The sequence below is a fragment of the Sceloporus occidentalis genome, unplaced genomic scaffold (genome assembly GCF_023333645.1).
Source record: "Sceloporus occidentalis isolate IW3139 unplaced genomic scaffold, rSceOcc1.0.p SCAF_9, whole genome shotgun sequence".
NCBI lineage: Eukaryota > Metazoa > Chordata > Lepidosauria > Squamata > Phrynosomatidae > Sceloporus > Sceloporus occidentalis.
Genome location: NW_028316989.1, coordinates 13,576,169 through 13,600,695, shown reverse-complemented (window position 1 = coordinate 13,600,695; position 24,527 = coordinate 13,576,169). Strand labels below are relative to the sequence as shown.

The 24,527-nt window shown below is 42.7% G+C and overlaps 1 protein-coding gene across 1 annotated transcript; it reads right to left on the bottom strand.

Annotated features, from left to right (window-relative positions):
• Positions 1-5,611: 5,611 nt before the first annotated feature.
• On the bottom strand, positions 5,612-23,914 carry POU2AF1 (POU class 2 homeobox associating factor 1). The gene is made up of 5 exons (XM_089538365.1): positions 23,835-23,914; positions 10,752-10,888; positions 9,578-9,620; positions 9,213-9,484; positions 5,612-6,652 (listed from the first exon to the last, which is right to left on the bottom strand). Exons 1-5 carry the CDS (start codon positions 23,848-23,850, stop codon positions 6,338-6,340), a joined length of 783 nt encoding a protein of 260 aa, XP_089394491.1. The 5' UTR covers positions 23,851-23,914; the 3' UTR covers positions 5,612-6,337.
• Between the last annotated feature and the right edge of the window lie 613 nt (positions 23,915-24,527).

The following is a 24,527-nucleotide window of genomic DNA, read 5'->3' as shown; positions in this document are numbered from 1 at the left end:
ATCTCTTCTGCAGGCTAAATATATCCAAGCCTTCTTTTCTCTTTCTGTATTTTCAGCAGACCCAAAATACATAGTCCTTCCTCATAGATTTGTCTAAACCATTTGAGATAGTGGCTGCCACAATATCCTGTGGCAGTGAGTTCCATAGGTTGATTGCCTACTCATGGGTTAAGCACAGCACACTGCATCAGAAGTATGATACACTACCTGGTAGCATGAGATGGAGAATCACAAAGTTGGAGGCTACTACAAGAGGCATCTATTCCAGACCCCTGCCAAGCAGGAACCCAGTCCTGAATTGATGCTAGGAAGAGGATGAATCGGTGGGTGAATCTGGATCAATTCTTCCCCCTCCTTATTAAGGGCAGTCCCCATTCTAGAGAACATTTGTCATTTTTCATTCCCAGGTTGAAAAATGGCTTTACCATCAGTCAAGATAACCCCACCTGATAAAAAGAATAGACCAGTGAGAATTTTGGGTTACTTTCAACTACTATTTGAACATCTCAGAGTGTTGCGAGCAGGTGCGGTTTTATCAGAGGTCCTGCAGGAAACCATGGAACTGGTAGTGTGTTCAAGGTGGAAGCTGGAAGTATGTAAGTACGTGTCCCTGTTGGTGAGTTGTGATATAGTATGGTGCTTAGTTGTATAGTTAGATCAGACAGACTGAGACTGGCATCCTGTTAGTGACCTACACACTTTAAGTCCCCCTAGAGAAGCAGTTGGTCATATTGTCCAACATGGAAGTCCACATTCAGTGCCGGGTTGCAGAAGTAGAATTGTACATATGTTATCACTTTGCATGCAGTGTCACTGCACCTCTTACATGCACACTAGACACTCTTCATTGCACATGCAGGTGCTCACTGTGCATTGCGGCCATTGGACTGCACATCCAGTTGCACAGTGTTGCAATTCACTTGTGCACAACCATCTCATAACTCAATGAGTGTAAAGTTACACTCTGTCTATTACTGGAGCAACTTGGCTTGACAGACTGACGGATTGATTGATAAGATGGGTAGGTAATGCATTCAATCTCCTTTAAACTTGATGCAGTTTAGGGCCTTTGCATGTTTTTATGAGGTCCTGGACACCATCCTGTTTTCCTACATGTAAGGAATCACCTGCCGGTTGAATCATTTTCCTCACTCTTCATAAACGGTGCCATTCCAAGTGCCGCTGCTAGACTCCTGATGGAAGGTGCACCATTCTCCAGCTGCTGTGCCAAAGCCAAGCCTTAACAGATGGGAACAGGCTCAATCTTTATTGGCACTTTGTTTTCGTGTACTTACAGTCAGGTGGCACCATATAACCATTATGTTATAACAGATCGACAGCGGCTTCTGTGAAGTCTTTTTCCAGCATTGACATTATACCTTTTGGGATGCACCTGTTGTAGAGGTTGTGCAAAGGAAGTGGCATCTCATTCCTCCTTAGTGATTACAGACACACATATACACATTGAGTAAGGATATATATATATATATATATATATATATAGAGAGAGAGAGAGAGAGAGAGAGAGAGAGAGATGTGCAGTTCAGTGGCTGCAATGCACAATGAGCATCTGTATGTGCAAGGGATTTTTAAAAATAGATATCATTTTGGACATATCTCATGCCTGTTCTGCATTGTAGTTTGGTGAGACATCTCGCCTTCTCTGTCCGAGAGCTCTGGTGCCACAACAAACTACAATACCAGCACTCTGTAGCATTGAGACATGGCAATCAAAGTGGTGTGAAACTGGATTCATTCTGTAAACAGCCACCCAGCATTGCTTCGGAGTGCTCTGGATTTCCTGGAAGATACAGAGCCAATGGTGCGTTTTTAAAAACTGGATTAAGGCAGGGATGGTCCAGATTCAATAAGGAACTGGCCTTTCTATGTGAAAACATTCCATGCTCTAATTGGTTCTTTGGCTTGTGCCTCATGTGGACAGGGCAATGTGAGGTCAGGTTGAAACCGATGTAAATGGTCCATGTAGACAGGGCCAAATGCTCTGAACTCCTTGCTTTTCTTGCACAAGTTATGGTGAATGCACTTAAGGTGCAAAGGCAGCTGTGCAAAACTGTACCTGCTCCATGTGTAGTCATTGTACATAATGTGGAAAAGTGAAGGATGGGACTAAGGCTGAGACACATTGAATCTGGACCAAGTCAAGAAAGCCAGCTGTGGTTGCTTCAGAAATTATTCAAATGTTTTTTCCACTGGGAGGAGAAGGAAAGCAAAGATTTTGCTTGAGGGGGTCGGCATGGGTTTGGAGGAAAGGCATGAGGTTCAGCGGTGGAGATAAATGTCCAATTTGCAAGTGATGCTATCCATAAGGACAGCAAATCTACCAATTGATCAGGAGACAGTGCCAGACATAAATACTCCGAGGAATGAGTTATTGCCCCACTCCTGACTGCCCCAGGCTCCCAGAAGATAAAGGAAAATTTGTCTGTGGAGGCCTGGACTGTTGGGACTAGGAGGAGATGGAAAGAGACATGTTTTTGACCCATTTTCCATGAGAGGAGCCATAGCATTCACAAATCATATTCACCACCACCTTGTAAAAAGATATTTCTTCTTTTGTTGCCATTTGCTTTGTGCCTTCACGTTGACTTAGGACAACCCAAAGGCAAATCTATCATGGGGTTTCCTTGGCAAGATTTACTCAGAGGGGTTTTCGTCATTGTCTTCCTCTGAGGCTGAGAGACTGTGATTTGCCATCCATGGCCAAGGGGAGATTCGAACCCTGGCCTCCAACCACCACCTCACACTGGCTCTCAGGTCTTAGGGTTTATGAATCCAGAGACTGGGGCTGGGTACAGAGGAAAGGCAGAGATGGTTAAATAAAAATGGCTGAGCCCCTGCCCTGGAGAGACAAAACATAAACTTGTGCTCACGCAGTTTTGTGTCAGATGCAGTCTGATGCCATTGTTGTTGCTATTGCCATCATCATCGCCTTCTTCATCTTTATGTATAGCCTGCCTCATCTTCGAAATTGAGACTCAAGGGAAGTCATGGGTGGATTGTGATGTTGTGCAAGCAAAATCACAATTGCATCTGTGCATCATGCTCACATGCATATCCATAGCAACATGCATGCATAACCATGCACAACCATGCACAACACATGCAGCCTTTCCAATGGCTCATGCTGCTGCACCTTTGAACTAAATACCAATGTTCCAAAACCTAAAACTGAGTGTTTATTCAGCAACCGATCCCTTAATCTGCAAGGTCATGGCTAGTACACAGACCCTCCCCGAATCTTCAAAAACATTCGTTTTATATAAAAGAGAAGAAAAAGAAAAAGGAAGATAAGAATCTTGCCTAGAGGCGATTTCCTTGTATCTCTTGTAAAAAAAAAATATGCCTCAAGGGCCCCCACCTACTTTTTCAACAACTTACCTCTCTATCTTACTTTTCTCCTACTTTTAAAACTTCTCAGCTTTATAACTCCCAGGTTCCGGAGTGATATTGTCAATATTTGTAGCTTCGGGTCCACCACCGTTCAAAAGCGGCTGGCTTTGATTAGGAGTGACATTTACTGGGGACAAAAATACACACACCTGGCTTTTCTGGAGAGGGAGAAATGGTTTGCAGCAATGCGAAAGCCTGCCGTCCTCGCTGGCGTTGGAATGAGCCCTGCTTTCTAGTAAAACATGGGAACTGTATCTGATGGTGGACATGCAAAGGTATATAGTATTTGCTCTTAGCTCCCTTATGGAGTTTTCAACAGAATAAAAGCCTACACAGGTCATGGATGCTTTTAATAAAGAAAGATGTGTATCACTCAAGTATCTGCAATTCAGAGAAGGATATTGATGACTTAGCTGTTGACCAGAACTAAAGACTGACCAACAACTAGTTTGCTGGATTTGAATAAAGGCAACTCTTTGGAGCAAGGTTTAAACACATGGATGCAATGGCCAGGAAGCAGATTCTGGTTAAGCCAGAGCTTGGAGTACTTACTTTCTTTTAGGAGTTTATCACATGGAGGGCGAATTGGTAAAATCCCATGCAGAAATAGGATTTTAAAATCTGAGTGTTTTTTGTCAGATGCGTTCGTGTGATTGAGAAATAACACAAAAATGATCCAAACGGAAAGCTCCTTTGTACTTTTGGAATTTAGCAAAAGTAAAAAGGAGCTAGTTTTGATGACTTTGTGTTTGGGTTATTTTCATGTTATTTCACTTTCACACAAACGTCGTCTGAAAAACACCCCGAAAACATGTCCCCCCCCCCCCCCGATCTTTATTTTCTCGTTTCTCCCCAGTTGACAAATTCCTAAAGGAGGGGAAGGCAGAGTTACCCTTTCATTGTTAATATTTGGAGTTGTGCCTCTGGAAGCAACCCTGGGGATGTGAAGGCCACAGGACTATGGGAACATTGCATGCACATCTGGATCAGTCAGGCTATGGCTGAACAAATGTGACCCAACCATGTTTCCATTCACCAGCTCAGATTTGTAGTTCTTTGGGTGGAGAATTATTTCCCAGAATTCCATTAAAGCCGCGCTTCCACACACACACACACACACACACACACACACCTACAATAAAGAAATGGTTATGCCTCTGGCAGCCAAAGCTGAAGTTCAAGTCCAAAAAGAGGTGCAAGTAGGGCAAGAATCTTAAAACATTTTTTAAAAACCCATAACTCCTGTTAGCCTTTGGGTCCTGCAAACAAGGTTTGTTCCTGGATTGTTGTATTGTACACATGATTTGATCTTTACAGTGTGAACACTTGGAAAGTCAACACTCCTTTCGGAAATGAAGCAACAGCATTCACTGCAATAACCTTGAGCATCTTTTGCAAAGAGTCAACGTAGTGCAGAGCTGTGAGTGTTGAACTAGGGTTGCCACCACATTGCAGAATTAATGCAGTTTTTAACTGCCATGGCATCCTGGCATTTGTAGTTTGTTGTGGCAACAGAGCTCTCTGATAGAGAAGGCAAAATATCTCACAAAACTACAAATCCTAGAATTGCATAGCATTAAGCCATGGCAGTTAAAGCGGAGTCAAACTGCTTTAATTCTGCAGTGTAGATGCAGCCCAGGACTCTAGGAGACCAGGGTTTGAATCCTTCACTCAGCCATGAAAAGCCACTAGGTGACCTTGGGCAAGTCACATTCTCTCATTTCTCTTGCCAAGAAAACTCTGTGAATGGTTCATATTATGGCCATCATAAGCTGGAAAGGACCTGAAGACATAGAACGACAGCAAAACACCAGCCTCCGAGGTTGAGATCCAAGGCAGCTTAAAACAATGTTTTCAAAGTAAAGCAAAAATCTTATTAGAATGATACACATTTTTAGAGTCTTTTAGGAATAACCTTGCAATCCCGACTGCAGGCCTTCTGTCTTGGTTTGTTGCATGATTCTTTGGGAGCAGAATGGGGATGGAAGAAGAAGATGCCCTTCCTGGAAAAGAGGACATTAATGGGACACACTGCTGGCTTCTGCCTTCTAGAACACAGTGCGCTTTTGTGAGATCTGTCTGGCTAAATCCAATTGAAAAATAAAGAACGGAGGGCAGGGGTTTAGAAGGTGCCCACCAACCGTTCCTGGACAGCAGCCACAGTCCTGTCCAGTAATATGATTGAATAATTTGCAGAGGTAAAATAATGGGACTAACCACAAATGTGGGAATCCACATTTGTGGTTAGTCCCATTATTTTGCCTCTGCAAATTTTATGCAAACCTCTATTTTCTGTTGTCTTATAGTGGCCACATTAGGGGAGACCTTAATGGGGAAAGGGGAGCCTCTGATGACTCCTAACATCTAATACTAAACTTTATTATTGTTTTCTGCTAAAGACATATATGGTGTCAGTCTTCCACAATAGAGAAAGGAAATAATGAAAAGAGAGAGTGTATCTTGATCCAGATGGTCTGGTCTTGCCCACAGAAATTAAGTAGCAATGAGTTTTCCAGAATGGATCTACACTAGTAGACTTTTCAGGCTATGTGGCTATGTTCTGTTTCTGATTTTTCGCCAGCAACTGTAGATCTAAATGGTCATATTTTTGTCTTAGCCGGATTTATGACCACCTCCCTTTTTGCATGCCCTAATCCTACTGTATAAAGAAAAGAGATTATTAGCGGTACAGTTAATAAGGAGAAAATGGTGGTCATCCTGGATAGAAGATTGGGTCAGATAAGAGGCTGCAATTTCTTTGCAAAACGCAGGGTGCTGTAGGGAAACCTCAAGGCAGTTGCCCTTCCTAAGGACATTTGTGGGACCATGGGAAGAGTCTCTACATAGGACAAGGGGGGGGGTGAGAATGAGGGGGGCATTCATCTGGAGAAACTTCACACTATCCGCATTGGCTGCAATTGGGATCTTAAAGTCCTTCAACTGCGAGGCTGTTGTTTAAGTCAAATGTGCCATGGTTTCCATCTTCAAGTAGGAGCTTCTCCATAGACAGGTCGCCAAGATCTTTCCTTGGTTCCTCCAGCTCTTGGGGGACAGCTTCTGGGACCGATATTGGAAAGGGAAGAAACTGGGGGGCAGGAAGGGCTGTCGGAGCTGTCTGATACTGCAGGGAAGGAGCTGATAGCGTTGAGATGGGTTGAGTCCATGGGAAGTAGTTCAGGGGACCTTGCTGGTCCATCATATCCAGGTGAGGCATGACAGCTGGTGTAGAGCTGGGCCTTGCCTGATGGATAAGACACATGAAACTATCAGTTGTGATTAACTCTTTTGGATTACAGTTCCCAGAATCCCCATGGCCTGCTCCTAAATTCCCCCCAGTTGCATTCCAAAAAGTAGCTTTTCTGCAGGCTCTGTTTTCTCCACAACTTTTGCAAGCACTTCCAAATGACTGACACTTCCACTTGATGTATCAATATCCTACGTTTCCAGTTGTAAAATATCCCAAGGTATCTCTCAATAAACTGTCCTTAAAAGGATGCGACAATAAAAAGCAAACACTTGAGGTTCCAAAAGCAGACCAACTGTTCTAACCTTCACAGAAACCCAACAAGAAAAATGGGTTGGATTATCTAGACCAGTGGTTCCCAAACTTTGGTCCTCCGGGTGTTTTGGACTTCAGCTCCCAGAAGCCCAAGCCAACTTGGCCAATAGTCAAGAATTCTGGGAGATAAAGTCCAAAACAGCAGAAGGAGCAAAGTTTGGAGACCATTGACCTAGACCTAGTCCTGGACCTTTTAACAAACCTGGACTGCCATCCTGTTCATGATTTATAAATGCATAAGTTCCACTACAGATGGACATGTCCTCCAACTGTCCTGATGTGATGACCTTGTATGTTGAAACCATTGATCTCTGAAGATATCTCTGTTTGGCAAGCATTTCTAGAATATTTTCCCTAGTAGCCTTTTAGAAATTGTTTTATTCACTTGCTTAAGAGTGGCAACTGTTGTTCTTCTCAATGTAAAGCACCCCAGAAGCTGTCAACTGACACTTTCAGAATGAATTGAGTTCCAAATAGAGCTGGAAAAATAATGCTGTGAAAAATCTCCTGGAAACAGAGCTGGAAAAAAACCCTGAAATCTATCATCCCAGCCCTCCCTGCTGATATTCAAATCTTGTATTCAATATTCTAGGGAGCAAGACAGAACAATGGGATTTATGGCTTTCTTCAATTAATGGAGTTTGCAAACTTGGAACTAGAAGGGTGAGACTGCTTGCTTAGGCAAAGCCCAAGTGGAAAGCTGAGGACCACACCATACTTTCTGAGACTTCACTGATGAAACTGGGGACACATGTGGCCAAGCAGCCTCAGAGTGTGGTTAAGATGGCAAAAGTTGTGAACGTGTGAAAGCACACAAGCTAGGGACCTTATCACACTAGAAGAATCCCACTCAGAAATGGGACTGAAAAGCAGACAAAAACCCGCAAATGTGGGAGGTTTTCAGATGACGTTTCTTCAAAACAGCAATGACTCAAAAATAAAACAAATGGAAAGTGGACAAAAACAACACTTTTTGTCCACTTTCCATTCGCTTTATTTTCACGTTATTGCTGTTTGGTGCAAATGCGTCTGAAAAACCTCCCACATTTGTGGGTTTTTTCTACTTTTAAAATCCTGTTTCTGAGCAGGATTCATCTAGTTTTATAAGGCTCTAGTAGAGGTTGCAGCAGTTTGCTTTTGCATGAACCCACTGAGAAGGTAGAGATGCCAACCCTTTCTTTTTTCAGCCCTCCTTTGAGTTAACTGAGTGCAAACTACTTTTGCACTTGAACTCAGTTTGCAGCAAATGATGTAAGCTGAGTGCAAAAAGAGAAAGTGGAAGGAGGAGTGAGAAACTGGGACATATTTAAAGCAGCTGGGGGGGGGGACCTGTTTTCTGCACAACGATGCCCTATTTTCCTGCATAGAAAACAATGTCTGGAATTCAGTGGTGCAGTTCCAGTTGCATAACCTCACCTTACCAAACCATAACTGATCACCTGCTAAATGGATCTCCTTCCCTGTTTGCAGCAGCTGCCTGGAAAAGTAGATTCAAGGAGGAGAGACTACTTAGTTATACATTAATTCCAAACATTGATCCATGGCAGTTAAAGCGGTGCCAAACTGCATTAATTCTGCAGTGTGGCAGCAGCCTAAGCAGGCAAAGTAGAATCCCCAGCATTGTTTTCTATGAAGGAAACTAATTTCTGCTCAGAGAACACACTGAAAAGGCATTACCAGTTAATCGGTTTAAACACCATCCCAGTCTACCCAAGGAGAGAGGAAAAATGTTTCATATGAAACTCATATGCTCAATGTTCTTGCCATCATGCTGCAAAAAAAAGTTGCGTATAAAAGTTAAAGTGTCAGAGTTTTCCCTACATTTACATCAGGAGCTGGTATATTGAATTCATCTGCCCTGCTTTCAGCACAAGAGATAAATGCATGCCAAATTGCGTCAACATTTTTGTGCATCTGTCATAATTTCTTAAGGAATCTACACATGAAGTGAATAATTTCATGAGGGCAGTGGACCATGATCCTCATTCCTTTATATCAGTGATTTCAAAACTTTTGTCCTCCAGATGTTTTGGGCTTCAGATCCCCGAATTCGAGATCATTGGCCACATTGGCCAAGGCTTCTGGAATCTAAAGTTCAAAACATCCAGAGGACTAAAATTTGGGAATCACTACTTAATATCTATGAATATAGTTCCTTTAAAGTTCACACTGAAACACAGAGCAGATTCACACACCGTGATGATACAGAAGAATGAGTTTACTCCAGAGACTCAAAACTCACCGCCAAGTTTGTGATCAAAGGTTGGGATGCATATGTCAGCACCGAAGATGTTCCAACCAATGTGTAACTGGGGCACATGGGCTGGACGTACATATCCCCCGTATAAGGGCAGCTGACTGCTTCGTGCGACACATAGTCTGGGTAGGCTGTCCATTGTGTTAAAGGTTGCAGAGTGGTTGGTGTTGGTTGTGCTAGCCACCCAGCATAGAGCGTCCCATCATCCACCACAGGCAACGGAGAAGCAACAAACTCTGAATCAGTACAGACCTGGCCTAGAACCAAGGGAGAAACCAGAAAGTTTAAGGTTCAGTGAAGCCATGAATCCAAGGAGAGCACAGTGCAAAAGGAATTTCTGAAGCCCTTACCTGTGGGTGAATAAGACGGGAGTGACTGATGGGGGAAAAATACCTAAAGGAAAAATGATAGTTTGGCATCAGTGATGGAGGAGCAAGAAACACAATTTTTGAGAGTCCCCAGGAGAGAGTCTCTCTCTCTCTCTCTCTCTCTCTCTCTCTCTCTCTCTCTCTCTCTCTCTCTGTGTGTGTGTGTGTGTGTGTGTGTGTGAAGTGAACAGGGATGACTTATGGACTTCACAGCTTGAAACAGGAATTTTGGACCACAACTGCCAGAATGCTTGTTGGGAAATTCTGGGAATTGTAGTGCAAAATTAAAATCCACCCCTCCTCCCCTGAGTTCAGTGTGAGTATATCATGCAACTTTCCTTATTTTCATATTCAAGTTTCACATTCTTCCGTTTCTAGAAAGTTTTCCTTGCAATGTTGTTGTTTGGTGAGGGGTGGGCAATTCTCTGCTAGAGAACTTAAGCGCTGCTGTTTTTTCAGCAATGGTCCTCTGGGTTTTCTGGACTTCAGCTGAGCAGAGAATCCCAGGTTTTTCACCAGATTAAAAGCCCCAGGATTCCATAGGATGGAGCCAAGGTGGTTAGCACAGTACTGACATCACTAGGGGGTGCAGCGGGTGTGGACCACACTAGGTGACACCATCAGAATGGGTGACACCAAAACAATTGTCAACCAGAAGGAGGCACCCAACCACAAGCAAGGGGACAGAATGGATCTCCTTGGCTGAGGGTCAACTGGGTCTTCCTGGGTTGGAAGAAGTGGGTTGGAATAGATCACACTCACGCGTTTATATTTCTGCATGCAGGCATGACAAAGATCTTTTTCCCCCAGCTGCAATTGAGGGGAACATTGGAGAGGCACGCAAACTAGGGATGGTTGAATCCATAGATGTTTATGGATACAGAGAGCCAACTGCATAGTGCAACCCTGCAATTTGGTGGTAGATTTATTTATTTTTACAGGGGCGACACCAACTCTAATGACACCGCTGCAACATGGTATCAAACTGCTATAACTCTGTACTATAAGCAGCACATTTTTCATCTGCCACCTCGAAGCAGAGAATTGGCAGAGAGGTGTCTGTGAGCTTGTGGCAAGAGAGGTGTCTGTGACCTGGTGGATCAACAGAGGCAAAGAGACTTTTGTCCATCAAGGGTTCTGATCTGGTCTTTCCTACCGTTGTAGTAGCTGCAGTGGCCACATTGGCGTTCTGAAGGCTGCCCCGTTTTCTCTTCAGGAGCTCCTTAACCGGCTCTTTGACCCGGACACCTTGATAGGGACGTGGCGTTGATGGCAGCTGTTCAGATGCAGAAGCTAAGGGGAGGAAAGATTATTTTTAAAAATTCCTCTGGACTTCAAGTATTACTTCTTCAACTTTTAATGAACTCCACATCTCCTTCTTTTCAGCACTTATTCATTTCCTCCAGGTTTTTGTTGTCCCAGGGCTCATCCTCCACTCTGTTCTGCATCTACATTCCAAAGGAAGCAGGCTAAATGAAATGTTTCTTCTCATCTCATCTCTCTAAAGAAGAAGGAATACAGCAGGCTTTCCACATTTTCTGAGGTTAGGAGTCCAGGACCCCCATGAAAGTGGGAAAACTGCAAATAAAAAACACTATTTTTTATCTATGAATCTCTAGGTCTTCCAGTGCCACTCTGGTCAACATCCATTGGAAGGTAATCACAGGATTGCTCTAGAGGACCTACAAATGCCATGAGATGTGTTTCATCTAGAAACCTCTAGGTCTTCCATTGTGACTCTATGGTCAACTTCCAGCAGAGTTTCACTGGAGGACCTAGAGGTTTCTATAAAGAGCATATTACTCAAATCCATGAATAATCAAATCATCAAACTGCAAAAATCAGAGTTGTAGATGTGGAGACTGGATTGTCTAGAGCTGTCTGGCAGAGAATTCAAAGTGCCTCACTAAATTAGAAATCTTAGGACCCTTCAGAGTGGAGCCATGACAGATAAAGTGGTATGAAACCGATACAACAAATTGTGCAGACAACACCCAAGCTTTACTAGAAACCCCAGAATTTATTTTTCAAAGTCCAGATTGAGAACTGGGATATCTCAAAAACAGTATTGATACTAAAGTCAGTTTTGGTATAGTGCTTTGAGCATTGGACTATAGTTCTGGAGACCAAGGTTCGATGCCCCTCTCAGCCATGGAAACCCACTGGGTGACTTGGACAAGTCTCACTCTCTCATCCTCAGATGAAGGCAAGGCCAAACCTCCTCTGAACAAATCTTGCCAAGAACAGCTTGTGATAGGTTTTCCATAGGGTTTCCATAAGTCGGAAATGACTCGGAGGCACACCACCACCACCACCACAACAACAACAAACTGTATGAATGGGCCCCAGACTGTTGTTGTTGAGTGCTTGCTTGAGCCCTTTACCAGATAACATCTCAAAGATGTTGAGATGTATAATGGGGAGAGAAATGGGTCATGGTGGCAGGTTCCTTCATGCGTTCCATCGACTGTACACACACTATAATTTCAGGGCATTGCACAAAATTGTTTGCTCCAGTTCAAACAGGTGCTGCCACTTGTGTGACTCATCATCAGGGAATCTGAGGATTCATTGACCGATACCAAGGGTGGGGAAACCGTGGCCTATGGGTTACAGCTGGCCTCAGCCAAGTTCCTATTATTTTTTGGCATCCTCACACTTGCCAAGGCTTGCCCTCATACACTCGACTTTCTCTCATTTTTCAGTCTCAATGAAAACCTTAGATGTCATGTGAGAAAGCCAAAGACAATTTTATCCTCTTGAAATCCTGCTTTTCTAGCCTGTGTGATAAAGTCCTGTGGCAGCTGGAGTGCTTATAAATGTCGGCCCTATAGATCCATGGTTTTTTATATCCACAGATTCAGGCATCCACAGCTTGAAAATATTCTGAAAAGATATAAAATCCAAAAAAGCAAACTTTGATTTTGCTATTTGATAGAAGGGACACCATTTCTTTACCCCATTGTACTTAATGGGACTTGAGCAGCCACGTACTTTGGTATCCGTGGGGGATCTTAGAACCAACCCGAATCGATACCAAGGGACTACTCTATAAATGTGTATGTGAATGGGCCTCAGGTTTGAAACTTTCAACATATAGTATAGACTGATGGTTTTCAACGTTCGATTCTACAGATGTTTTGGACTTCAAGAATCACTTGTCTTTGGCTGCCCAGGGTTTAGAGGAGATCAAACTCCCATGAAGGCTGAAAATCATTCTTGTATACAGTGTGGCCTGGATCCCTCCTTTCACTTAATATATATATATATATATATATATATATATATATATGTAATAAGCTGATTAGAATAATTGCAGGTCATGGCGACCTGAGAAAGCTAATACTGTACTTCCTCCTATGAATAACTGAGCTGGCAGCCAGCCCGAAAGCCACAACAAAGCCTTGTGAGCGCATGAGTCACAAGGGAAGAACATCCCCTTGTGTATCTGAAACAGTTAAACGTTATCATGCTTCAGAAAGCATTCGATGGCTGTGAGCGGCTGCTATATCAAAGTGTCGGAAATGAAAGAAAATATTGATAAAATCCCTCCATTAGTGCAGGAGCCTTCTTGCGGCATGGCTTTGATTGGAATGCTCTGCATCCCTATAGTCCATCTGATAGCCAAGCCTAATCCCTGATTTTTCTACCAACTAATTAGATAATCAAACAAGTGACCAATACTTTCCTTCTCCAAGAAGCCGGATTTGGCCCTGTCTCTTTAAATCTGTATCAGGACCTAGAAACCACTGGAATGGAAGAATGTCGAAAATGCTCTTATCCTTTTGCTTTGCTGCCAACGGCAGGGGAATGTAGCTAAGAGGGACCCATTGGGTAATGAGCACAGAAATGGAAAAATACAAGAATGCACACTTCTGCATGGAAATAGTCTCCCTGCACTCTGCAGAATAGCTTTCCTGTGGAAAAGCAGGATATTTTGCGACTCATGCTGGAAAAGCCCATCAGAGTTTGGAAAGGTGACTGGACTACAAGACCAATGATCCTCAAGCTCTCATGCACATTTTTATCCATGTGAAAACTTTCCTATCTTGTCAGGCTTTTATAGACTGAGTCAAATGGGACTCTTCTTGACATTATTATTGTTGTTGCTTTTGCTTTTTTAATGCATTTTAAATTATTTTAATGATACATACATACATACATACATACATATATTGTTTGGGTTTTTTAAATCTGCACCAACCTGAATTAACATCTGGTTTTAATAATTTGTTAAGGCCCCTCAAGTCCCAGTACTGAGTGGCATACAAATGAATAAAACCATCATCATCCATCATCAGTTAGTCATACTCTGAGGATACCTTGCCTAAGAAAACCTTATGAAATTCATGGGGTCGACATAAATCAACAGGTGGCCTAAAGGCAGATATACACATATTACTTAATACTAATGAATCCTCTTCCATCCTACTTTTTGAGCTGCTTTTAAAATGTCCCAGTTTATCTCTCCTCCTTCCACTTTCCCACTTTGTCTTCAGCTTACTTCAAATGCTGCAAAAGGAGTTCAAAGTGGGAAAAGTAGTTTGTATTCAATTTAACTTAGCAGGCAGGAGAAAAAAAGGAGAGGATGAGAACCTTCCTTCCCAGAAGGTCCAGGAAAAAGCAAACTGCTGCAGCCTCTCCTAGTTCATGTGTTCTTCCTCATTAGTAACTCTTGTCATATTTTGGGACCATATTTTGGGGGAGGAGGAGGAGGAAGTAACCAGCAAATAGAAATCTAGCATAACAGAATACATTTTGACCATGCTCTGTTTGGTCACATATGTCTTGGTTTTCACATGCGAAAGGCTGGAGGTTATGGGCAGCTCTGGAAAACTCCATTAACCTCAAAAAAGATCCTTAGCACTTATACTTGCACTGTTTACACAAAGGGATTGGTTACAAGTAACTAGTATTTATTTGTAACTTGCTACCTCTAAATTCTGACAAGCGTAGAATATATGCCTCCCTCATCTGTCAAGATGACAGGCGGTTTGTTAAGTTATATCCTCACCCAGCCTTAGGTCTCATGTCTGGAAACCCCAAAGCCAGGGCCACGGTTGACCCCTGAAATAACTGCCTTTATTTATGAGCTCGGTACTTAAAACATCACCTGTTTCCTCTTTAAAAGGAAGCGCAGGATGTTCCAGGGCTGGGTGGAACACATTGCACCTGGGCATCAGCTAGCCAAAAGGAGACGCAAAGGCCAAGAAGATTGATGGCACTGCCACCAGTTTTGGCAAAACATTGGCTTCCCAAAGGAGCTCAGCATGGATGCTGCTCTTCCATCTGCCTCGCCAGGTCCTTCCTCACCTGCAGAAGTCTTATCGCTGTTTGGTCTCTTGTGCCAAGCAGAGCAAGCAGGTGCCAGGCGAGTGTTAGGAGGGCAGGAGGCAGCGTTTGGGAGGATCTCTGCAGCATACCTGGGTGACCTCTTTCTCTCCTCTCCTCAGCTTCATTTCAGAGGGCGATCGTTATCGCAAGATAAGGAATGGTGGAAGGTGCTTCCAGAATTGAAAAGGGAAGCATTGCTTTTATTTTGATTTTTAAGAGCAGTGATTTAAACCCAAACTGAATCTTATTCTCTCCAGCTCCAGGGCCTGTTTGTGAATTATCTCCCAACTGCCAAGTTGAAAGAGCAACTAGGAATGTATTGCTACTTAGGGCATTCCTTCTTTTAATTCTTTTTATTTCCACAACTCCAAAGATCTCCATTGATACACTTGCAAGATTTTGACAGATTTCTTATTGCACATGCCAGGAATGACACTGAAAAGCAGATGCAAAGCTAGTTTAGCTTCGGTCTGGTCTATAATGGCAGCTAACTGTGGCAGAATCGAAAGGTGGAAGAATGAGTGGTATCCCTTCAGAACAATGCTTGGAAAAGTTCCTGTTTTTCTGCACTACAACTCTCATGATCTCCAGGCCAGCATGGCCAGAGACTCCTATGGATTCTGGAAGGTGATATCTTAAAAAGCAACTTTTCCAACACAGGGTGCCTCTACACTGTAGAAATGATGCAGTTTGACACCACTTTAAGTGCTGTAGCTCCATGCTATGGAAGCCTGGGATTTGTGGTTTTACAAAGTCTTGAGCCTTCTCTAGTGTGTGCCTTCAAGTAATTTCCAACTTATGGATACCCTATCATGCGTTTTTCTTGTCAGGTTCCTTTGGAGGGGGGGGGTTTGCCAACATCTGAAGCTGAGAGTGTGTGACTTGTCCAAAGTCACTCAGTGGATTTACATAGTCAACCTGGGATTCAAATCCAGGTGTCGTACTCCAGTGCTCAAACCACTACACCACTCACCAAATTACAAATCCCAGGATTCTGTATGATGGAACCATGGCAGTTAAAGTGGGGGTCAAACTGCATTATTTCTATAGTATAGATGCACTCACAGACAAGAGGGCCATATTTTGGGGGAGGAGGAGGAAGTAACCTGCAAGTAGAAATCTAATATAACAGAAAGCAGGCTTGAGTAGAGCATTTCTTCCCAGTGTTTAACATACAGTGAATATTAGTTTTTGGGAAATCCTAATGAGTGTTACAGTTGGCAGCAGGAAAAGAGGAAGACCTCATTACAGGTGGATAGACTCAGTCAAGGGAGCCATGGTTGCCCTGAGTTTGTAAGATCTGAGCAGGCCAGTGGATGATGGGGGCTCTTGGAAACCTCCTATTCATATGTTGAATTGATGGCAATTGACAACAATTCACCTCATATTCGAGAGCCCCACTGTATTGCCAAAGAATGATTGTGCAGAGAAATACATGTGGAGGTTTTGCACAAAGAAACAAGTTTTCTGCAAAAGTTGTTTTGTGTGTGCATACCCAAAACCACTTGTATTTCTCCACAGAGAAAAATCCCCTGCAACCCTTCAGGATGTTCAAATACTGGGAGAAAACTGTGGGGAAAATCTCACCGCTCTATGATGCTTCCTAATGGGTTTTTCAAACTGTTAGGAAACCCATTTTATGACCTGGAAATGAATAGTTGTGACTATTCTTTCCATCCTCATTCCATGCATAGCCTGACATGGCAGTTTCCTTAACAACTCAGGAGTCTGTTATGCCATTGTTCTGCTGATGTAGAACAGGTCTTGAAGGCAACCTAGAATCATAGAACCATTGGGTTGGAAGTCCAACTCTTTTTGGTCATGCAGGAAGACACCATTAAAATATGGTGACATATGGCCACACAGTTTAAAGACCTCCAAAGAAGGAGACTCCACCACCCTCCAAGGCAGCATCTTCTACTATTGAACAGCTCTTATCCTCAGGAGGTTCTTCCTAATGTTTAGGTGGAATCTCTTTTCCTGGAGTTTAAACCCATTGCTCTGAGTCCTAATTGCTGGAGCATCAGAAAACAAACTTGCTCCATCTTCAGCATGACATCCTTTCCAAACCCGATTCACTGCAGCTGGTAGCTTCCATATCTGTGGAAGCCAGCAAATCAGCTCTGGGATTTAGTTTGAATTTTCCAGGTGTTATCCAAGACTCAGCCTTATCTCCAAACAGGTGCTGCAGGGTGGGCAGCCCCTCTAAATTTTATACTAAAACCCAGAATAGATTCACTGTTCACACTGATATGAAAGTCACCAGTTGCCATTGGACCTGATCTTCTCAAGTAGATGCATCATTGACTGAAGATGGAAAAGCATCTTGGCACATTAACGAATCAAGAGATGGAAACGGAGCCAAATCTGCCAGTCCCTCCATCACACGCTCCCTTAGCCTCCTCTGTCCAAGTGAGTTGGAACTGACGTTTTATGGATGAGTCACTACAACTGCCCGCAGAGCCAACTTTCCCTTGAAAACACATTGTCATCTTGGAAGGCTTTGCATGGTTGGTTGCTTCTCTTTCAACCCCCAAAGTGTACATTTTCTGCAGGTCCTCTTTCCTCTCCCTCTCAACCCTTTGGCAGGTGACAAATTTATCACTTTTGCGGTGCAAAACCAGAGCACATCATTGTTTTCTTTCCCCACTTTGCCTCTCCAGTATAATCACACGCCGACACATAAAAAACATTAAAATAATAAGCTTTTGATGAGACACAATGGCAATCTTTTCCTGTTTGCAGAAGCCTTGAAAAAGCAAACACTGGCCCGATAACGAATCACAGACACAAAACTCACCAAGGAGAACAAGACTCATGATTTGAAAAATCCAATGTGTTTTATTAACAAGCTGGATGGGGAACTTGGCTCGAATCTCGAAATAAAAAATGAATTGCACAACGTATTTTCTCACACCTTCACACGCACTGGGTTCATAGCATGTGTGTGTTTTAAGAAAACAAATCTTACATTTGTTTAAGTGGGTGTAATCCCTCCCAGGCGATCCCAGCATACATATCCTTAAGCAGTGGGTCATTCTTAAACCATACCTGGGACCACCCTCACCACCTAGGAGTGCAAATATTCCATGAACTTATTTCATCCTTGCAAAAAAAAGGTTAATTTCCACAGTTTTCTCCTCTCTCTGATATTTCCGCAGCGTTCTCACCTGGTATTTGCACATGCCAAATTACTTTGGGAAATTACGCTGTTCACAAATGCATATGGGGTTTTGCATAAAAATTGTAGGGATTTGTGGAAGGAGCATGTCCTTTGCATCAAAGACATTGCCAATACACTATGCTGCTGCTTAGCTAACAAATGCATATGACGATGTAATTGTGTTTTACCTTTTGTATACAATAAAATAGGAAAACAAAAACAAAAAACAAATGCATAACTAAGAGCCCGTACAGACAGGCCAAAATAAAGCTGCTTTGGGTCACTTTGGAAGTGTGCTGCTTAAATGACGCATGTGCCCTAAGAGTCTGGAAGTTATGCCAAAGCCATGCTCCAGTCCTAAGGACTTGAGTACAGCTTTGGCACAGCTTCTGACCTCTTAAGATGTTTATGTCATTTAAACAACATACCTTCAAAGTGACCTGAAGCAGCTTTATTTTGGCCTGTCTGTTTGGGCCCTAAGTATTGTTTCCTGGCTTGATCTGCCAAACATATTGCAATAGCCTGCAGTTGCACCAAGCAAAGAAGGTCTATTCTACTGAGGATTGGGGCACAGCCTAATAGATAGATAGATAGATAGATAGATAGATAGATAGATAGATAGATGATTTGCAAGATGATGTTCTCACCCTGAACTTCCTCCCCTTTGCAATGAGGACCAGAGAAAGGGCCACATCCTGAGACCTGGGAACCCTATCAAGAGCTCTTTGTAACCTCTGCAATTCCTGAACTTGACTTGGCTGGTTTTCTTTCACCCATGTGCTAGGTAGCCTCTGTGGCAACACCTTCAACCTGGTGTGCTGGTTGTCAGCTCAGTACTGTGTCAACATATGGAAGACAACCCTTGTTTTCTTGGATGTCAATCACTCCATCGCCTTCTCAGCACACTTGCAGCTTCAATCTGATGCCATGTGTGTCTCCCAGAACACCTTTCTCCCCTAACAGTTTCAAGACTACAAAGATTAAGACGTGCTGAGGCTTGTTTGTTGGACAGAAAACCCTCAGGCACGCTTGGGAAACTGACACAGGGTCTAGCTTTTCCCAGGGCATCATTGTATTTTTGGAGCAAAGCTGATCATCAGGACAGGTGAGGAGCCGATCCAAGCTGAGTCCATTCGCATCAGAGGTGGCATTTCTTCATAAACATGAAACCCAGTGCAAAGGTGCTAAGCAAACATTTACTTGGGATGTGTTTGCTCTGTGATCCAAAGTCTTTGAGTAGAAGTGGAGCCTGTCAGAGAGCTGGTGAATTCTCACTAAAGCTAACACAGAGAGCAAATGGCTTGATGCGGTGCCAGGAAAAGAAAACCTCCTTCTGTGCTTTGTGGGAGATGAGACCCTTATCCTATCAGTAAGGTTCAACATGGAGGGAAGGATATCTCAATGGTAGAGCACATGATTCCCATGGAGATGATCCTAAGTCATGCTCTCCAACATTCCTAGGTAAAAAATGGGATGTGTATGGCCAAGCAACATCAGAGCGCAGTCAAGATGCCAACAGTTATGAAGGAGGAAGAACAGATAAACTGAAATAACTTACTGTACCACAGTTTGCTTTTGCCTAAACCTCATGGGAAGGGCAAGATTCCACCCTTTCCTCTCCACTTCCCCTGTTGAGTTCACTGAATATAAACTACTTCTGCCAATTGCATGCAGTTTGCAGTTATTGCAGTAAACTGAGGGCAAAGGGGGAAAATGGGAGGAGGAACAAGACACTGGTTTCTAGGGCTGATATCTTAGCTGCTGCAATGCCAAAAATGTATGGTTTACTCACAGACTCACAAATGGGAATGCTCAACATAAAACGTCACCTGACCTGCCAAGTTCTCTTCGCTATGATTGAAACCCCTCTGACTGCATCCAGAAGTCTGAAGCAGCTGCTTTATGAAGCCTCAATGAGTGTCATCCACTTGAGAGCAGATTTTCCCAGTGTGGAGGCACAACATGAACAGAGATGCACCTGACAGGACACATTACGGTTTCATCTTTCGGTTTCGCCACCATAAGACTTTCAGAACCGGGTCTCAGCCTGGCCCTTCTTCACCTCCCCTGCTTCAGATTCATGGCAGGATTTCTCTGCAAAGAAGGGCACCATCCACCAGGAAACTCCCCTTCCTTACAAGAGAGTTTATGCAGGGGGAAATGTCTCAGTGCCTCTTGCCCTACGTATCTCCAGACGTATTTGCAAAGATGCAATTTAAAGACATCAGAAAAACAAGGTGCTTGGGTCGTACGATGGGTCCCTCCAGTCCAGAGCCTGGGAAAGCTCCTTTAATTTATCCTGCAACTCCCACAATGCTCCAGCCACATAGTGCAGGATTCTGGGAACAGTAACATTTCCAAGCTCTGTCCTCATTCAGCCTCCCTGTGTCTCACTGTGTTTAAGCACATATAGAAAAGCAGGGGGAAAACAAAAACACAACGCGCCAGTGCCATATGCGGGCTCATCGTACATGAACTCAAAGTCCTGCAGATCGTGAGCCCTGGCCCTTTTAATGGCGTGTGTGCCTGTGGCGCATGCACAGCGTGGTGCGCAGGAGCACACTGCCTTTAAAATCAATGGGATTTGAGATCCCATGGTATTTCCCTCATGCGGGGGGTGGGGGTTCGAAAAGGATCCCCAGCATAAAACAAGGGTCCACTGTAATAAACAATGCAATCCTGTGCCCACATTTATGGGTCAGAGGGAGGAATCCATTGAGCACACTTGGACTCCCTTGTAACTGAGCAGATGTGTACATTTACAGCACTATAGAAATAAAATAATAATAATAATAATAATAATAATAAATAGGCACAATTCCTTGCAAAATAAATAAACAATTTTTTGCACATAGACCGCTGCATGCTGAAACGCCTGTAATAGCCAATTGCAGTCTTGCTGACACTCTCCACTTACTGTATATATTCATGTATAAGTCTAGAAATTTTAGTCCAAAAATTGACCCCCAAAACCTGGATCGACTTATCCATAGGTCAATGTAAGTACTGTGCTTTAACACACACACACACACACACACAGCCATCCCCTTTCTCTGAATAGACCAGTGAAAGGCAAGAGCTTAGTCCATCCCGGGAGCAACAAAAAGAAGCATGGATTCCCTCTTCTCTCTCATCTATCCAGCCTTTAGGATGAGCACAAACAGTCCTTTGGCATCGTTTTCCTTTGCTCCTTTCTTTAGATCCTTTGTTACATGCATCTAAGTTTTACCCTCGACTTATCCACAGGTTGTATCAAAATCCATCATTTTGGCCCCAAAACCTGCCCTTGACTTATACATGAATTCGGGTTATAGTCGAGTATATACAGTATTTTCCCTTTTTTTTTTTTTTTTTTACATAATGCAACATTCACAGATGCAAAAGATAATATTTTCACTTTTTAAAATGGAAATTCTTTGCTTTGCAACCACTGTGGCTTAATTTTTTTTTCTTTCAATATTGCGGTCATGAATCATTCAGTGACATTTGATTTGCAGTGACTAATCCTGTCAAAAACATGGGAAATAGTCTCCATTTTGGTACATATTATACATGCTGGAAACTTCCGCTTCCCATGCAATTTAGTCAAGTTATTGACTTTTTTGTCACTCTTTATGTCTCTGTACAAATATGCTCTACTTGGGAGCTTTGGGCGAATCATTTATTCTCAGCCTCGGTTCTTAATGTATGAATTGGGCAGAGCTTGGAGATGCCACTGTTCAGTACACTTGATCTTAGCCAAGAGGCTGAGAAGCGGCATTTTCAGTAGGAGATGCCACTGTTTAGGACTCCAATGCCCAGAATCCCCCAGCCATCATGAGAGGATTCTGGGAGTTGCAATAATAAATTACATTTCCAAACTCTGCAAATAGGAACTGTTTCTCAAACTATTTTCTGCATTTTGGTTTTGAGTGCCAGTGCTTACATGAAACAGCACCATTTGTGTACAAAAGTGTATCAATAGGCTACGGGTGCATCCACACTGTACAAAGTAATGCAGTTTGATACTGTTTTAAGTGCTGTAGCTCCATGGGATAGAATCCTGGGATCTGTAGTTTTACAAGGTCTTTCGCTTTCTCTGATAGAGAGCGCTGGCGCCTCACAAAACGACAAATCCTAGGATTTTGTAGTCAAGAAATGAGAAGATGGCTAAGACTGGAAAGGCAACCATGAAGGAATCAAATAAGATCCTCAAGTCTAAAGAGATGTCAATAAATGCCAAAGTCAGAAGCAGCCAGGACACTGTATTTCCAATTTCGGCATATGGGAGTGAAAACTGTATGATGAAGAAAGGTGACAAATCAGTTCTATTCAGGTTGGAACTGGGAAAAGAGCTTTATGGGTTTCTTGAGAGTGCAGATTTTATACATTTGCTGAAAAATAAGGAGTGAGTTAGGACTTATCTCTGCAGTCTACCTAAAAAAATACAACATCTCTTCCCTAAAGGCATTGCTACTTATCTGGCTGTTTTAATGAAGATACGTCTGAATTCTTAGCCAACACAGAAAGCTCCATGGGGAAGGTGAAAAGACTGAGAAATCTAGACTGCTGACCCAGTTTGCATGTGCGCTTTTATATTCTAAAACCTTGCACTATCATGCCTCTGAATAAACATAAATATTTGAAAGCTGTAACAGAAATTAAGTATAATGCTGTAGACTTAAGTCTGAAATATTTGACTCTTGCATGAAGATATTTTGGGCACTGATTTTAAATCAAGTGATCAGTTTCTAGCAGTGAGGGGCGTTTTCACTGATTTCAGAAGAAGCCGATGTGTATCCCAAGTCTATGGAAAACATTTCGCACTTCCAGTAATATTAAGTGACAAAAATATGTCCAAAACATGCAAAATCACATTGACTTTGGCGCTATGCAGGGGTGCCTATCCTTTGTCACTCCTTATCACTTCCAGCGCCAAAGGGATAAAGTGTCTGCTGAAATAATTAATATGATTATTCTGTACAGCGCTGTGTACAGCACTTTATAAATAAAGTTTAATAATAATAATAATAATAATAATAATAATAATAATAATAATAAGGCTTCAGCCATGCCATCTCTCCTTTCAGGCACAAGAAGAGCTCCAATTCATGTGCATCTGCACTGCAGAAATAACACAGTTTGACACCACTTTAACTGCCATGGCTCCATTCAACAGAATCTTGGCATTTGTAGTTTTGTGAGACAGCAGCACTCTTTGGCAGAGAAAGCTAAAGACTTTGTCAAACAACAAATCCCAAGAGTCAATAGGATGGCACTACAGCACTTAAAGTGGGGTGAATCTGCATTATTTCCACAGTGTACATGCACCCTCTATCCCTGGTAGGAGCTCAATGTGTGAAGCCTTGATGAAGCCTCTGAGCCTCAATTCTCCCATCTGTAAAATGGGCACAACAATAGCCTATATCTTGGTGGAAAGAGATGCCTTGCATCCGATGAAGTAGCCTGGCTCTACAAAACCTCCTGCTATCAACTTCTTTCTCTCTGTGCTACAAGTTCCTTTTACATATTGATACGGACTAATTTGGCTATGTCTTTGAATTGGTACAGTACAATAAGTGAAACACACTTGGTAATTTTATATATATATATATATATATATATATATATATATTAACGGTTCCTATTCTATTAACCATATGGTTTGCGGGGCCTTCCCAGGTTTGACTCTAGTTGCACAAAAAGAGGAGAAAAAAGTTCCTGAAGGAGAAGAAGGAGGAGAAAGAGAAATCCAGAACTCACATTTTTGCCAGTGCATATTCTGGTGAAGGATGGAGTCCTTTTTTTCCACCTCTCTTTGGGTTTTTTGGCAACTCTTTGTGCTTTTTATGTGATCATAGGCTCTCGAGATGTTCCTTGTCAGCTTTTAAAAAGAGAAGGCCAGGTTCCCTCTGAGCGACAGTGTGACGTTGTCACATCCTGTAACCACAAGAACTTCAATATTTTTCCCTCTCTTTTTTTTTCTTTTGCTCTGCGCTCTTCTTCACCACAACACACAGCCACTGTCATGTGGAAAGAGGTTGATCACAGATGGCGCATTGGGTTATCTGAGCATTTAAAACCATGACATGAAAGAAACCTACATCTCCTCTCCCACCCACCCTCAAAAACCCACACATGTATTTAAGAAAGACACTTGCTCTTCTTGGGCATTTGCTCCATTTGGTTTTGCAAGGCACACTTGTAGGATTCAAGAGCTGGAACAACCAAGAAACCTGTTCCCAAGATATTTCCCCTGTGCTATATTGAGGGTTAGGTGGCTATGATGAATCAGTTTGGATGATGAATCATTTCCATGCTTTCAGTCCCAAATTTGGATCTGTGCAAGACGCACAGTTTGGATGATGAATCCTTTCCAGGCTTTAGTCCAAATCTGGACCTGTGCAAGGTGAACAGTTTGGATTATGAATGCTTTCCATACTTTCACTCCAAAAT

Bases quoted from the DNA above. Each gene is read 5' to 3' on its own strand.
- POU2AF1 (XM_089538365.1), bottom strand. The intron at 9,621-10,751 runs GTAGGAAAGACC...TTTTTCCTTTAG, and splicing joins CCACTGCAGCTACTACAACG to GTATTTTTCCCCCATCAGTC. The intron at 6,653-9,212 runs GTGAGTTTTGAG...CTTATCCATCAG, and splicing joins CTTTGATCACAAACTTGGCG to GCAAGGCCCAGCTCTACACC.